Raw genomic sequence first — 16,784 nt, 5'->3', positions numbered from 1 at the left:
TCTCATGGTAGCAGCATCCCTCAAAAATTATGTCTGAAAACCATGAAAACTGACACTAATAAAAATAAGATTCTGACTTCCAAGGGAAGCAAATCTTAATTTAACACAGAGAGACAGATGGACCTAACCTCACACTTTTATTCTAGACATATTTGACTTCATTTTCTAAAACCTAGTTGCTTTTCTCTCATAGCAGTTCTAATTTAGTACATATTTATTTTAAAATACTAACCTTTCCGATTCGAATAGAAAAACAGTACAGAGGAATATAAACTGTGCACAGTTGTCAGAATTCACAAGGTTGGAGGGTTTTCAGAGGAATCCACAGAAAAAACGGATGCTGAATTCTCATTCTCCTTTATATATTTTATATAAGGCAATATAAATAAGTAAACAAAAGTGAATACAGTACAATATTAGATTTCTGTGACAAAATAGAATTTTATAACATTAGGCCTAAATCTAAACACTAATCCCAATTAGAGATGTGCTGAATCAATGGAAGGTACACGTGTTGACTTACCAAGGATGTATTGATCTATGGTTCTCTCTATTGGATCTAGCAAGTGGGCTCAGATCTATGATTGCAATTCTGTAGACTTACTAAAAAGTCGATACCAATATATTTTAGCGAACATGACTCTGTTTATGTCCAGCCTACTTAACTGACTGCACCTCCTCCTATGAGCTTACACAAACCCTGAGATCATCAGGGGAGGCCGTACTTTCAGTTCCACCATAGTCTCAGGTGCGATTGGTGGGAACGAGAGAGAGGGCCTTTTCGGTGGTGGCCCCATGGCTCTGGAACTTCCTTCCTAAAGAAGTTAGAATAGCTCTCTCCCTGTTATCGTTCAGGAACCAAGTCAAAACTTTCATGTGAATCAAGCTTTCCCCGAAGAATGAATGCTAGACCTATCGTGTGCAATATCTGAACTGAATTGGACCTCTGGCAATGGATCTGAATACGGCCTAAATGAACTAATATTAGAAGGGGTTTTTAATTTATTGGATGTATTAACTGTGTTTTTTTATTTAGATACTAACTATATTTGATGTGGGTTTTTAATCATTTTATTAGATAGGAGTATGCTTGTGATGGGACTGCTTATTTTCATCATATGTGATGCCTTTGCTTTTTATGTTGTTTGCAGCTTTTCTCCTGATTCGGGAGAAAAACAGGATATAAATAAATAAATAATGCGATAAAAATACAGAATTATTGTATAATACTATGAAAAGGACTGTGTGCCATCCATAAATTCAGGGAAGCGGGGCTTTTGTTTTCAAAACATGGACTAAAACAAATTTATCTTCTTGTTCTCCCATAATTCCTTTATATGTATCTTTAAAAAGCCAAAAAAATTAAAACTCTTCATAGCCCAAGCTGTTAAATATATGGTTCTAAATGTATTCTAATCATTACAGGCATAGTGATGACAGCCAGCTTTTGTCATCAATCATTTCAGCCTGTAGTTATCTACAATTACTTTCAAAGGTCTATGCTATTAGTTTCCTTTGCACCTTGACTTGGCATGTGAGATTGTGTTATTCTTGTTCACCTTCTTATAATTCAGGAGATATCTATGTAGATAGCTATATAACATCCTACATTAACCCTGGAAAATCATTTCACGTAATTAATGAAGTCCTTCTACTTTATATACAGAACAATCCATAAATCAAGAACTAATGATACTAACAAAAATGGTACATTCCAGCATCTTTTTTTCTTTTTTTCTTCCATACAAGGAAGGTTGGGGTAAAATCAATACACAATAATGATGAACTGGATTTTGGAAATCCCACAATGGCGAAGATTAAAGTGCTGTTTTCAAAGAAGCTGCATCTCCTAAATAAGCTCCTATGAAAGTGTATATTTGCACGACTGCATCTAAAGAGATCTTGACAGAAATAATTTACTGAATGAACTGTGATTAAAGAAAAGTATTCAGCAGTTTACTACTATACAGCAGTTTACTGCTATCGTATGTTGTGTCACTATCTTGCCATGGTAATCACATTGCTTGGATTTAAACATTTTTAATAGTAAGAAGTTGGTATCAGAATAATTATTGTAATAAACATATTACAAACAAAATGTTTTATTTGCCTAGAAGAGGTACTGTATTCTCTGTGTAATCTGTTGTGTGATTGTAAGCTGCATGATTACCCTGAGAAGTAGAAAAAATTTACAGAGGACTTTTCAATGTGTGCATAAATGATATAGCACTGAAAGAATCTACCAATAATTTCTTATACCTAACAATGTCATTTTTGTAGTAGAATATATTAAGATAAACCCAAGTTAAAGATTAAGACACAGTATCTATTGGTGGGAGCATTCTAGCAACCAAAACAATAGTGTAAAGAAGAAAGATGAGATATATTTCTTTCCTACCTCAACAAAAAGTTACAACACACTTCTATTCCACATCTTCAAACCCAAAATTATGAAGAAAAAAACTATATATGCCAGTCTTAATCTCAAAGATATTTATGCAACCCTTATTGCAAATGCCAAGTGTTGTTTCAGAATTCCCTGAATGATATTCAAACTCAGTTCCTGAAATATTGTTAGAATCCCTAACACTGGCTGCACTAGCCAAGGATTCTGAAAATAGAGCTCCAAGATATCTGGGGTCCAAAATCAGGAACTTCCCTTATAAGCAAATAAATAATCTTGCACATGTTGTGGTGTAAGATTGTTTATTTGCACAAAGCCACTATGGCACTTCCACAAGGGTCAGATGTACATAAGCCACATAAGGTCCCCCTCAATCCTCTGCAACAAACTGCAGGGTCAGGGCAGGCAAGTGCATGTGCAGAGGCAAAAAGTTTGCTAACAGTTCTTGTACTGACAGCGATGTTTTCTAAGGCCTCATCAAGGCCTCATCTACAGTGACCATTCAATCTGGTTTAAAACTGTAATTAAGAAAGTGGTTTCACTGTGCAGATGATTACATAGGAAACCCTGGAATCAGTTTAGGGCCAGGATGGAGATTACACAAACCACAAAGCACTGGTGTGCTTTAAGGACTACCTTTCCTACACTTTAGTGGGAAGTTGTTGTCTAGCCCTTCATGAAATGATTAGTGTAGATGGGCCCCATTAAAAAATCCCTGCTGTACTTAGAGGGGAAATCCTCCTCCACAGAGGAACTTTCACCCTTTGAACTTTCATACACACCTGTCACTGCCCCAACCCTTCCTCAGGGCCCTTGCAAACTCTGGCACCAACCTAAACTCATGCCTTCCACTAATAACAACTTTATTCTTATATTCTGCCACCATCTCCCCAAAGGAACTTGGAGCAGCTTACGTGGGGACTAAGTCCAGCACAGACAAGCATTACAAGGCAACACAATTAAATACATATAACAATAACAATATAATAAAATAATTAAAACCAGATCAGTAAAAACATTATAAAATACATCAAGTGACATTAACAACTAGTAAAGAAAAGGGGCATGTTCAGATATGAGAGGGCAAGGCAAGGGCAAACTGTGGGGCCGGGGCCGGAAGTAAAGTGCTGCCTAGTAAATTGGGGCTAGTCAGACTTGATCAGTAGCTAAACCGTTATTCAAAGGCACATTGGAATATCCACTCTGTCAGATAAGCCTTGGATTCCCACCAGAGGGAAGGAAGTAAGGATCCAAGTTATTTTTGTTGGGGGGGGGGAGGGGGAGTGTGGAAATTCCCACATAGATCCCTTCCAGAGATCCATAAAACCTTCTCCATGGACGAGTCTTTGCCCAGGCAGTCTTTCCCCACGTTGCTCTTGTTGACAAGATCTCTGCTTGTGTGTGGAAAACACCCTCAAGGGCCCTCTCCTTTGCCCCAGAGTGACACATCCTCCTCCAGAGATCCCTGAACCCTCTGGGCAGCGTCTTATGAAATCAATACTTTAATGGCCGGAATCACTGGGTTGCTGTGAGTTTTCCGGGCTGTAGATGTGGGCGAAACGCCAGGAGAGAATGCTTCTGGAACATGGCCATACAGCTCGGAAAACTCACAACAACCCAGTCCTGTAAAATGTTTCCAACCAGTCTTGTCGTCCAAGGGTGAGTCTACACCAGTCATGGTCCAACTTCGGCCCTCCTTTCTGGTGTTTTGGACTTCAATTCCCACAATCCCTAGCAGCCTACTGTTAGGAATTGCGAGAGTTGAAGTCCAAAACACGAGGAGGGAGGGCCGAAGTTGGCTCATGACTGGCGTAGACGCGCCTCAAGATGCACTCCTCGGGGCAGGCCCATCAAGCGCCCATAAATCCCCAAGGCCTTTGACGGGGCTTGACGCGAGGCCGCTGAGGAAAGGCCAGGCCCGGCCCTCAGGGAGGGAGGGAGGGCAAGAGCGCGCCTGCCCGGCCGAGGCCTTCTTTCCCCCCTACCCAAGGCGGCGCTCGCCCTCCCGATCCTGTCCCCTCCGCCTCCAGCGCCTTTGGGTCTCGGGCCCGCCCGCTCACCTCTTTGGGGACCAGCTGGTTCTCCTCGCTGGGCACCATGGCCCGTGGCGCAGGCAGGCAGGCCGGGAGAGGCCGAGGGAGAGAGGGAGGGAGAGCTCGCTGGAGTCGTCGTCAGCAGCAACAGTCCAAGGATTCGTCGGAGCAGGAAGGAGGCGCGGACGGGAGGCGAGAAGGCGGCCGCGGAGGGCCCGTCGATGGCGACATGCTTTCCTTGTTCTCGGCGGCGGCGGCCTCCTCCTCCTCCTCCTCCTCCTCTCCCTTCCCCGACTCAGCCCCCCTCAGGGCTTCCGAGCCACTCCGAGAGGAGACGACAGCAACGCCTCAGCGCCCGCCCTCCTTCCCTCCGCCAGCGCCAATCAATGGCAAAATGGCCGACCACGGCATTCTCGCGAGGCTTCCGAAGACTCCCACCGCTCCCCCTCCCACCCCGTTTCAGTCCTTCTGAGGCAAGCAGCGCCTCTCTCTCTCTCTCTCTGTCTTTCTCTCTCTCTCTCTCTGCGCCACACGCCTCGGATATGAGTGTGTGAGTTAATGAGCTTTGACACCACTTGAACTGCCATGGCTCAAGGCTGTGGCGTTCTGGGAGTTGTAGTTTGGCGAGGCACCAGCGCTGTTTGGCAGAGAAGGTCTTATCAAGACTACAATTCCCGTGACGCCACAGCAAAGTGGTGTCCAACTTCAGTAATTCTACAGACTTGGGCCCTCCATCCAGATGTTTTGGACTTCAACTCCCACCATTCCTTACAGCTTCCATATGCCTCTCTTGCTGTCATCTAAGCTGGTGGGAAATTTTTAGGCTTTAAAAGGTAGATATTGTGTGTTTGTCACTTGGAGAATTGCTGCTGAGTCTGCATGCCCAGTGTGGAACACATCTCACCACGCTAAAAGAGTGGATGTGGCTCTTAATGAGACATGACGCATTATCACAGGGTGTCTGCGCCCTACACCACTGCAGAAATTACACTGTTTAGCCAGTATTGCACCGGGGAGTAGCAACCAATAGTGAAAGGACCAAGGCAGTGACATCTCCAATCCACCCCCTGTTTGGGTATCAGCCAGCACACCAATGATTTAAATCAAGAAATAGTTTTCTAAGATCTACAGAGACACTTGCTGGAACACCCCAGCAAGCGAGAGTCCAGAAGTGGCAGGCTCAAACCCAGAACCTCAATCAATGGCTGATACCAAATGAGAGACTCCCCCTTGGGCACATAGAAAACTGGGCATCTTGGAAGGCGCTGAACAGACTGTGCTCTGGTACCACAAGATGCAGAGCCAACCTTCAGAAATGGGGCTACAAAGTGGAATCCACGACATGCGAGTGTGGAGAAGAGCAAACCACTGACCACCTGCTGCAATGCAACCTGAGCCTTGCCACATGCACAATGGAGGACCTTCTTGCAGCAACACCAGAGGCACTCCAAGAGGCCAGCTACTGGTCAAAGGACATTCAATAGAATACCTCGTCTGCAAACTTTGTGGTTTGTTTGTTTGTTTATTTTTAATGCAATACAACTGTTTTGGTTCGCTCCTGACATGATATTTGATATTTACAGACAAAAACTAAAAACAAAAGCAGTTGGGATAAAGTTTATCCAAGTTGTTTATTTTGCAAAGCAAAGGTGGCTAAAGAGCAACTCACACTTAAATGTCCTATCTTATGTAAAGAAGTTTTCTGGTTCTGGATGTTCAGTTATATTGGAATGCCCTTGATTTTGCACCCACAAATATTCCTGTGAACATAGAATATTTTTATATTCTGTAATACATAGGAAGTCTCTTTCAGAATATAAAGGCATTCAGTAGGCTTTTAAAAACTCTGCCTCCACACACACACACACACTACAGATTTTATCTATATTTTAATATTTGCTTTAAGACTATTCTATGACTACCATGCTGATAAATTCTGGCAGGCAGAATCTGTGGCGTGTTTATTTTTTTCTTGGCTGCCTTTCTTGGAACTTAAGGTCATGTTCAGAGAGTTTCTGGAAGTCTCCCATCCAGGTACTGTTGTTTCTGTTTGATCTGACAAAGTGCCAGAAGTTTAAGGGAAGAAAGAGGGGAAAGGGATGAACAAAGAAAAAAAATATGTACACATGGCATTTGGTCTATTTCTTTCTGTTTAAAGAGGAAAAATCAAAACACTGGTAGTTCTAAACAATTTGCACAAATACATGAGTTGCCACTTAAGCATGGGATATGTCTTTGGTGTGACACAACATAGTTGTTCAAAGTGTTTATGATGTTAATTGTTATTTAATCTCAGTCAATACAAACTGTCCAAAACATCCCATTAGTAACCAAAATGCACCAGCAGCATTCCTACAAGTGCTTCCAATATTACAGGTGCCAACCTTGGTTATTTTCTGTGACGACAGCATATAATTTGCCTTTAATTTATGTTGAAGGATCTGAACTAATAGGCTCCTTCACTTAACTCTTGCCCTGCACTGAAAATATATGAGAAGCAGGTTACACAGTTTTGCAGCTCACGGAGTAGAGTCATAGACTGCCCTTAACCATTACTATAACCAAGCCCACAACTGCCATCACACACACTAAAAAGCTTGTATGTGAATTCAGACAGCAAGAGAAAGGCCTTCCATTGAGGAAGTCCATCAGATATGGCCGAATTGAGCTGAAGGAAGCACTTTCAAATTGCTGTGAATTCTTTATGAGGCAAAGTGAGATCTTCTTCCCAGTGACCCATAGGTTGACTCAACTGAACTCTCCTGCTCTAGTATGATACCAACAATGCCTGCATATTTTCCATTTAGAAGAAAGGATAGGAGTAGAGTTGTTGTTTTTTTCCGTGTCAGGAGCAACTTGAGAAACTGCAAGTCATTTTTGGTGTGAGAGAATTGGCTGTCTGCAAGGACCTTGCTCAGGGGATGCTGGGATGTTTTACCATCCTTGTGGGAGAGGCTTCTCTCATGTCCCCGTGTGGGGAGCTGGAGCTGATAGAGGGAGCTCATCCGTGCTCTCCCCAAATTTGAACCTGTGACCTGTCTTCAGTCCTGCCAGCACAAGGGTTTAACCCACTGCACCACCAGGAGCTACAGGAGCAGAGTGACTGAGGCCCAATCTAATCTACAATGCTATATAATGCTATTTGAAAACTGCATTTTATGGCAGTGTAGATTTGACCTAAAAGGTTCACCTCTGAATCCTTAAGCAGAATTTTCCCAGGTTCTATCCTTTGAATAAGAAGATGCAACTTAATTAAAATATCCAGAAGCTTTCTCTTCTTAGGTAACATCTTGCTCTATCAGAGTGATAAATATTTATCCATTTAATGTTAGGTACTATGGAGTGTTTACTCTATTGCCCTTGCTTTGTTAGTGGTTCTCTTTTTTCATCAATTCTTATGGTGCGGACATACAAGTAATATTTATTCACCAGACCTTTAGCTTTGCTGGTGTTTAGTTCCAATGCACGGGGTAGAATTCTTTTATTATTATTTTTTTTTTAAATATCTTTATTCGATTTTCAATAGTAAAAAGGAAAAACATATATAGAACAGACAAAAACATGTTTCGTCCCCCGGGTGGTGCGTACCTAGGGTCGAAATGACATACGATACAAACACAGTGTTGTGGGACGTACGAACGTATAATACAGACCGACTAACAATACATAAAGACCACAGTTTTAAAATTTGACTTCCGACTAAATCTCCCAACGGTCTTCCTGAGTTGTTGTGTTTTCGGGTACCCCACTCTTGCCTCTTTGTTTGAGGATGGGGGTTTCCCTGTTCTATTTCTAACCCTAACTTTGTTTCCCATATCTGTCTAATCAACCCCTTTTGGACCTGGAGCAGTTTCCTTATTTCCTTTCTTCATTGTTTCTTTTCTCGTAGTCTGTTATGGGGGTCCAGTCCGTTTTTCGTATCGGTTTTCCCGAGCTTTTTTTCATATGATATGTTAATGAGTCCATATCTTTTATGTCGTAGAGTTTGTCTAACCATTCTTCGATTGAGGGTCTCTGTTCTTGCTTCCAGAGTTTGGCGTATACAATTCTTGCCGCTGTTGTCATGTAGGTTAGTAACACGTCTTCGTTTCTTTCCAGATTCAAATGCCTTTCCGTGAGTCCAAGTAGGAAGATCTCCGGTTTAGAGGGGATGTTCTTTCCTCCTAAGATTTTCTGTATCTCTTCCTTTATCTCTTTCCAGTATTCCCTTGCGACTGGGCAGGACCACCAGAGGTGGAAATAACTCCCGACTGATGATTTGCACTTCCAACAAGTGTTCCTAAGGTTTTTATACATTAAACTCAATTTCTGCGGGGTTATGTACCACCTATGGAATGTTTTTAGCCAGTTTTCCTTTAAAGATGTAGAGTATGTATATTTTAGCTTCTTTTTCCAAACGGCTTGCCATTCCTGGAGTTTTATTGCTCTCCCTATGTTCTTGGCCCACAGGGTCATACAATTTTTTATCTCTTCCGTCTCGGTCTCCCAATCTAAAAGTTGGCTATAAATTTTTGAAATTGTCTTTTTCTCCAATTTTAAGAATTTGTCCCACGGAGTCTCTTTGCTCTCGAATCCTAGTTTCTGGTCTATCTTGAAGATGTCCTTTATCTGGAAATATTGTAGCCACGTGATATTTTCTATTGTGTCTGTCAGTTCTGTCATGGGCTTCAAGTGCCAGGTGTTGTTGGTAGGATCCAGTCTTATGAGATCCTTATACGTCGGCCATCGGCGCCAGCCCAAGAGTCTTCTTTGGCTGGCCTCGAGTGGGGAGATCCATAAAGGGGTTCTTGAGTAAAAGTATCTTTTATATTTGTTCCAGACCTTAATTAAGGCTGATCTTAGAAAATGATTTCCGAAGTTCTTCTCGATTCCTATTCTTCCATGCCACATATACGCATGCCATCCTACTCTGAGGTTAAATCCTTCCAGCGTTAAGGTTTGTTCATTTTTAATCAGCGCCCATTCCCTTATCCATTCCAACGCACATGCCTCAAAGTAGGATCTCAGACTAGGTAGGCCGAATCCCCCTCTGGTTCTTCTATCAATCATGATTTTTTGCTTGATTCTAGGTCTCTTTCCGTTCCAGATAAATTTACCCAGCTCTTTGTTCCATTGATCGATTACTTTATTATTCCTTATTATCGGAATATTCTGGAAAAGATAAAGTAATTTGGGGAGTACGCTCATTTTTATTAGGGCTATTCTTCCTAAGATCGACAATTTCATGGATCTCCAACTAACTAAATCTTTCTTTATTTTTGTCCAGGTGGCCTCGTAGTTGTTCTTAAATAATTGCGAGTTTTTTGCCGTGAGCGAGATCCCCAAGTATTTGATTTTGGTGCAGATCTTGAAACCTGTTATCTTGTTCAGTTCTTCTTGTTTCTCCTTAGACATGTTTTTCGTCAGAAGCGTTGTTTTGGTTTTGTTTAGTTTGAGGCCTGCTACTGCTCCATATTCTTCGATTTTTTGTAGCCATTTCCTTATATTTTTAATGGGGTCTTCTACTATGCAAATGATGTCGTCTGCATATGCTTTGATTTTATAGTTCTGTCTCGCCAGTCTTAAACCTTTGATCTCGTCGTCCTCCCTTATTGATTTTAAGAGTGTTTCTAGCGCCAGGATGAACAGTAAAGGGGATAGGGGGCAGCCTTGTCTGGTTCCTTTGGTAATGGGTATTGTTTCTGTTCTCTGATTGTTTACTATTATTTTTGCTGATTGCTCTGAATAGATGGCATTAATTGCGTTTATAAAGTAAAACCCTGCATCTAATTCCTCCAGGAGTCGTTTGAGAAAGGACCAGCTTAGATTGTCGAAGGCTTTCTCCGCGTCGAGAGAAAGCCATCCTACCTCTTTTTGGGTGTTAATATCATAAAATTCTATGGAGTTTATGATTGTTCGCATGTTGTCTTTGACTCCTCTATTGGGGAGGAAGCCCGCTTGGTCTGCCCCAATCCAGTCTTTGAGTAGGGTTTTTAGCCTCTTTGCCATTACATTGGCATAAATTTTATAATCTGTATTCAGCAACGAGATGGGTCTAAAGTTGGATGTTTCTGGTATGGGTGTATTGTCTTTAGCTATTAGTGTTATCTCCGCTTCTTTCCAGGTGTTTGGTATGATGCCAGTTTCTAATGCTGAATTCATTATTTTTTTCATGTGAGGAATTAGTTCGTCTTTCATTGTTTTATAAAATGTCGCCGTGTACCCATCTGGTCCGGGTGCCTTGCTTGGGTCGGAGTCTCTGATCGCGTCTTCTATTTCTTGAGATGTAATTTCTTTGTTTAGTCCTTCCCTTTGTTGTTCGGTCAGTTTCTCCATTTTTAAGTTTGCGATATATTGTGTTATTTTTTCTTCCTCTATGGCATCTTTTTTGTAAAGATTGGCGTAGTAATTTTTAAATTCCTCCTGGATTTCTTTGTTGGTTGTTAAGTGGGTCTCGCCTTTCTTAATCTTGGTTATGTAGTGGGATTGATTTTTTTCCCTGATCTTCCTCGCAAGCCACCTGCCCGGTTTGTCTGCGTTCTCGAATTCGTACTGTTTCATATATTTGTATTTCTTAGCTAGGTATTCTAGGTCCAAGTGGTGTTTCTTCTTCTTTAGTCTGCTCAGCTTTCTCAATGTTGTTTCATTCTTCGGTGTTTTTTTCAGATCCTGTTCGTGATCTTCTATTTGTTTCTCTATTTCCTTTTTTTCCTGATTTCTCTTTTTGTTTCTGATGTTATTCTGGAGCATTAGATTGCCTCTCATGACTGCCTTGAGAGTGTCCCAAACAGTCTGTGCTGAGACGTCTTGTGTGTCGTTTATGGCGAAGAACTCTCTGATTAGTTCTTTGTTTTTGCTGAGGTCTTCTTCCGTCTTTAATAGATTCTCGTTTAGGTACCACTTTCGTGTCCCTTGTTTCTTGTTCAATTCTAGGCTTAACGGGCAATGATCCGAAATATCCCTAGGTAGGATTTTTATTTTGTCGATTCTTGAGGCTAATGAGTTGGACAACCAAACCATGTCTATTCTTGTCCAGGATTTATGGCGAGCTGAGAAGTAGGTGTAATCTCTTTTCTCTGGGTAGTAGTGTCTCCAGGCGTCCTGGAGGTCGTATTCTTCTTTAAGGTTTAGAAATTTTTTAGGTAGAAGGGTTTTATCTATTTTTGCGTGGTTTTTAAATGGAGGGTTTTTATCAGTGTTTTTGTCTAGAACCCCATTGAAATCGCCCATGATTATTAAATTGTCAAAATCACTTTGTTGGATGTTTCCCTTCAGATAATCAATGAACTTAGATTTGGGACCATTTGGGGCGTAAATATTGCAAATAAGTGTCTTTTCCCCTTGTGTGTTAATCCTGACTGCCACAACTCTCCCCTCTTGGTCTTTAAATACCAGCTCTGGCTGTAGTTCCTCTTTGATATAGAGGACTACTCCTCTTTTTTTTTTTTTCAAAGGAGGAGTAGTATTCCTTACCTAATTTCTTTTGAACCAGATGAGCAACATGTTTATGCGAAATATGAGACTCTTGGACAGCAATAATGTGAAATTTATCTTTATTCAAATGGTGGAAAATTCTTTTTCTTTTATTGGGGGAGTTCATCCCATTTACATTCAGAGAATATAGTTTCAAATACTGGTCATTCATCATTAGGGTTTTTAATAGCATCTGTCTCATCCTGCACTGATTCCCCCTCTTCTCTCTCTTCCGTTGGTGGGCAGATTTGTTTTAATTTGGTTTCTTCTTCGTCTAATGATGGAGGTCTTGCTCTTTTATGTTGTCTGCCAGATTTTGTCTGCTTCTCCCCTCTTCCCATAGGGTAATCTTTCTTTATCAAATTATAAAATTCTCTAGCCCTTTCTTCGTTTTTTATCCAATGTTTCCTTTCTTTGTATGTGATCATCAGGCCCTCTGAGATGTCCCATTTGAATCTAACTTTGGTCCTTTTAAGTTCTTGGGTAAGGAAAAAGTATTTTTTCCTTCTCTTTAATACAGATTGTGGTATTTCTTTTAGCACAATAATCTTTTCTCCATCTTTTGTGATTGGGTTTCTGCTGGACTGAATAAGGACTTCGTCCCTGAAGCATTTTCTCGTGAAGCCCACTAATATGTCTTTCGTTAGATTGTTTTGTTTGGCATGGAATGACTGGATCCGATAGGTTTTGTCCACCTCTTTCTCGATAGCATCCTCCTGTTTGTTTAGAAGCGTCGCTATTATATTAATTATTCTTGATCTTAAGTTCTCTTGTGGGAATTCTTTCAAGTTTCTGAATCTTAGAAGGGATTCCGCCTCTCTCAATTGTATTTTCTCCAACTCTTTTTCTAAAGCTTCATTCTTGCTTGATATATCTTCCATATTGCTTTGTATATTTTTTTGTGCAGTTGCTATAGTCTTATTTTCCATTTTCATTATTTTTATCTCGTTATTAGTCTCAGTCAGTTCTTTTTTTATTTGTCCTATGTCTTCCTTAAGTTCCCTCCTAATTAATTCTAGTTGTGCCTGGTGTGTGATTTGTCTTTCGGTTATAGTCTTTAGTTCCTTTTGGTTTGCTTCTTGGTTTTCTGTAATTTTTTCTGTTATTTTCTGAAGTTCCTTCCAAATGTTCCTTCCATAAGGTTTTCTTCCTGTCCTGATCCTTTCCTTGCTAAAGTCTTTGGATCCTTTATTTCCTTTTCCATCTTGGCTTTTTGAGCGGACATCCTTCAGTGTAAAGGTGGGGTGGAGAGGTTTGGGTCAATTGTTTGGGGAGGGGGTTAGGGTGTATTTGGAATTGGCTACTTCTGTTTACTCGCGCGCGCACACGCGTCTGCTCACACTTGCCCTCCTTACCCACACATGGTTTAAACAGTGGGGGGGGGGAGGTAAATTGTCTTGAACTGTGACGTTCAGAGGGGGAGTCTCAGTATATTCTTTACAGGTTCCTATTAGGCTGAGTCTTTGTTTTTCTCCTCTACAAAGCCCGTCCTAACTTTGTCTTTCTTTGTTTGTCGTTATATTTTCTCCCTTAGTACTTTTTCTTCCTCTTCCCTTCTTTCTGGGGTTTGCAGTGTTTGGAGGGATATTTATAATTCTCTCCTAGATTTCTCACAATTTGGCAGTTTCATATCAGTAAAAGCATATCTTTAATAAAACTTCCGGTTTGCGTTAATGGCGGCAGGACGCTAGTAGGCGAGCTCCGGTAACCTACCGGCAACTCAGGGTGAGTCACTGGGTGAGCCGAGCTCCCCTCCCTCATGTGGACTGATACAGAGGGGTACGCTGGATCCCGGCGGATAACCGAGGCATTGCTCCCCAAGAACCCCAAACGGGAGCTGCTCGGTATCTCGGGGCGCGAGTGACCACAGAGAAACGGGACGGAAAGCCCTGTACTAACTGCCGACCAACGCAAACTCTGCCTACGTTGTGGCTTAGGTATAGGCCAAGAAAGAAAGGACTAAAGGACTAAAACAGAAGCATGGGTGAGGTGCAAACCCTCCAAATGCAGGCTACTCTCCCACGGCATAAGAAGTAGGGGATGACCCAAGAAAGAAGAAAGAGCAAACAGCAATAGTAAACCGGCAGGACTGGAACGGATAAGGTCAGACACACCCATTTGAGCCGGCAAAGAGCAGTGAATTAGCTCCAAACACCAAACGCTAAACAACATACCAGCGCGCAAGGAGCCTACCCGAAACAGATATGGAGGGGCGGAAAACAACCAGGTACTACTACTACTAGTACCCTTCTCTCCTACTATCTGACTACTTGATTATACTCCCAACTGCCATCCCATGGTTCTCACGGAACCCCAGGGGAGAACAGTCAAAACCTGAGCTGTCGTGAAGCTGCAACAAAGAAGATAGGGCCTAACACAGAGAGGCAAAGATTACTAACCCCCGTATCCCCTCCCCCCGAGGAGACCTATAAAGACACTTCCCAAGATACTCTCCGTGCCCCCTTCCCCCGCGGAGACCCATAAAAGAGACTCTCAAAGCCTACTCACGAGAAGTTACTCCCGAGAAGACATCCCGGGAAAGTCTACCCGCGAGGAAGGCCGGGCCGCGGCGATCCAGAAGGCGAGAAACGGGCGAGGTCGTGCGGTGGAGGAGAGGAGAGGAGAAGAAGCAGACAACAAACGGAGAGTGGAAGGTGGAAGGAGGGGAAGAGTGAGGTCTCGCGAGAGGACGAGTAGGAGAGGGCAAAAAGAGACTGTTAGACACACCAGCAAGCTCTGCCGCAGCAGAGCTGCCTGGGGAAGTAAGGCAAGGAACTGCCGCAAAGTGCCAGACCGCAAAGTGAAGGCGCTACCAACCAACAAACTGAGAGTCCAGGCAAACACGGGAAGAAGAGAAGCAGAGAAGAGGGTAACGGGAAAGGAGACGGAGCAGCGTCAGTAGGATAGCAGATGGAAAGAGAGGAGGACGGAGGGCGAACATAAAGATAAGGACTTCCTTTTTTTTTTTTTTTCTTTTTCTCTCTTTTCTCTCTCTCCATTATCTGACTTGGCAAGGACTATAAAAGGACCGGACTGTGGATAAGAACGCAGGGCAAAAAGAGAGGACATAAAGGGAAAAAAGAAAGAAAAGAGAGGGGAAAGGGAGAAAGAAGGGAGGAGGAGGAGGGAAAGAGAAAGAAAAGGAAAGAAGGGAAGGAATTTGTTCTGTTAACCTATTATGCAAACAGTGTGTGTCTATATGTAGAGGAATGAAGGTAGAATTCTTTTATTAAGTCACAAATCCAGTTCTCCTTTCTAAAAACAACTTGTATGCTTGTGTATTTTTTGTTCAACAGAACTATTATTTCATCTTTTCTAACACCATAGTTCAATATTTGAATAAAGTTCCAACTAGATTTCAAACACTGCAGTTCTACAGTCCTCCCACATGTCTTTCTGAATATTTTGAGATTTCTAATCTGAGAACACCTCTCCATTGCTCCCCCCCCCCCCTTCAAAATATCCAATGAAGTGGTGAATTATGCAAATCAAAGCATTTTGTGGATTCCCTGAAATATTTCTCACTGTCTCCATGGACTTCATCCCATGGGATATGTAAAGTGTTTGGGATCATTGGTTTTCCTTTAAGCTATGCAATGCCCCGTTTGGAAGTTAAACGAATGATTTTCCTATCCCCATCACACCTTCTCCTTTTCTCCGCTTTCTTTAGGATTTATCTAATCCAATTGTCCCTCCAGGATTTCAGTTATTTCTCTTTTTTTTAAAAAAATGTAGGAAGTGGTTTTAATCAACCCTGGTCTTTCCTCAAGCCTCTGCATTGCGATTGCTAGGAAATGGTTTTAAATTAATTCTGATCTTTCCCCAAGCCTCTGCATTGGCAATCATTGGGGAAATTGGTATTTTGGCTCCTCCCCCACATGGCGTCATCGTTTTATTTACAAGTGGGCAACAAGGATTAACATCATATGGGAAAACTGGCCATTTTGCAAATCAACTTAGGAATCATTGGGAAAACCCACACTTTAGAAACTTTAAAATACCTGGAATCCATGGCAAGAGTCATGTGATGGGCTCTGTTTGTTGCAGTTTCTTAAATGTGTAGAAACGTCGATTTTATTACATACTAGCTGTCCCCTGCCACGCGTTGCTGTGGCCCAGTCTGGTGATCTGGAAAATAAAGTAATGAGAAAGTGTTGGTTTCTAATATATGTAATTCCTTTATGCTTGTGAGTAAACAGTATTTCTTGTTGTTTCTTTGTCAGTGTTGATGTGGAGAGTGTCTGGTTTGCCTACTCTGGAATATGCAACATATCATAGTCCTTCTTTAAGGGTCTCTTTCAAATCTATGATACTATATCTGTGTGTGTGTGTGTAAGAATCATATCGATCTATCTATATTTATGACTGGATGGCTCTTTGTCAGGAGGGCTCTGATTACATTTTCTTGCCCTGGTGAAGAGAGTTGGACTGGATGGCCTTAAGTATTTTCTGTTGGTCATGGGGGTTCTGTGTGAGAAGTTTGCCCCATTTCTGTCGTTTGTGGGTTTCAGAATGCTCTTTAATTGTAGTGAACTATAAATCCCAGTAACTACAAATCCCAAATGTCAAGGTCTATTTCCTCCAAACTCTATCTGTGTTCATATTTAGGCATATGGAATATTTGTGTCAAGTTTGGTCCAGATCCATCATTGTTTGAGTCCACAGTGCTCTCTGGATGTAGGTGAACTACATCTCCCAAACTCAAGGTCAATGCCCACCAAACCCTTCCAGTGTGTTCTGTTTGTCATGGAAGTCCTGTATGCCATGTTTGGTTCAATTCCATCATTGGTGGAGTTCAGAATGCTCTTTGATTGTAGGTGAACTATAAATCCCAGCAACTACAACTCCCAAATGTCAAGGTCTATTTCCCTTAAACTCCATCTGTGTTCATATTT

At 41.9% G+C, this 16,784-nt stretch overlaps 1 protein-coding gene and 1 long non-coding RNA gene across 4 annotated transcripts in view; one reads left to right on the top strand and one right to left on the bottom strand.

The window, feature by feature from the left end:
- Positions 1-4,825, bottom strand: part of USP47 (ubiquitin specific peptidase 47) — a 58,210-nt gene extending 53,385 nt beyond the window's left edge. For all 3 annotated transcript variants that reach the window (XM_060766883.2, XM_060766889.2, XM_060766894.2), the window contains exon 1: positions 4,465-4,825. In XM_060766883.2, the coding sequence (XP_060622866.2) occupies positions 4,465-4,503 (39 nt within the window). In that variant the 5' untranslated portion in view covers positions 4,504-4,825. The remainder of the gene's footprint in view (positions 1-4,464) is intronic.
- A 949-nt stretch (positions 4,826-5,774) lies between these two features.
- Positions 5,775-15,252, top strand: LOC137095808 (uncharacterized). Its single transcript, XR_010908930.1, has 2 exons — positions 5,775-7,907; positions 15,105-15,252. It is a non-coding gene; the product is annotated as an uncharacterized lncRNA (long non-coding RNA).
- Positions 15,253-16,784: the final 1,532 nt, after the last annotated feature.

The sequence above is a fragment of the Anolis sagrei genome, chromosome 1, assembly GCF_037176765.1.
Source record: "Anolis sagrei isolate rAnoSag1 chromosome 1, rAnoSag1.mat, whole genome shotgun sequence".
Taxonomy (NCBI): Eukaryota; Metazoa; Chordata; class Lepidosauria; order Squamata; family Dactyloidae; genus Anolis; species Anolis sagrei.
The sequence above is the reverse complement of the archived record's forward strand: the minus strand, read 5'-3'. Positions and strand labels throughout refer to the sequence as shown.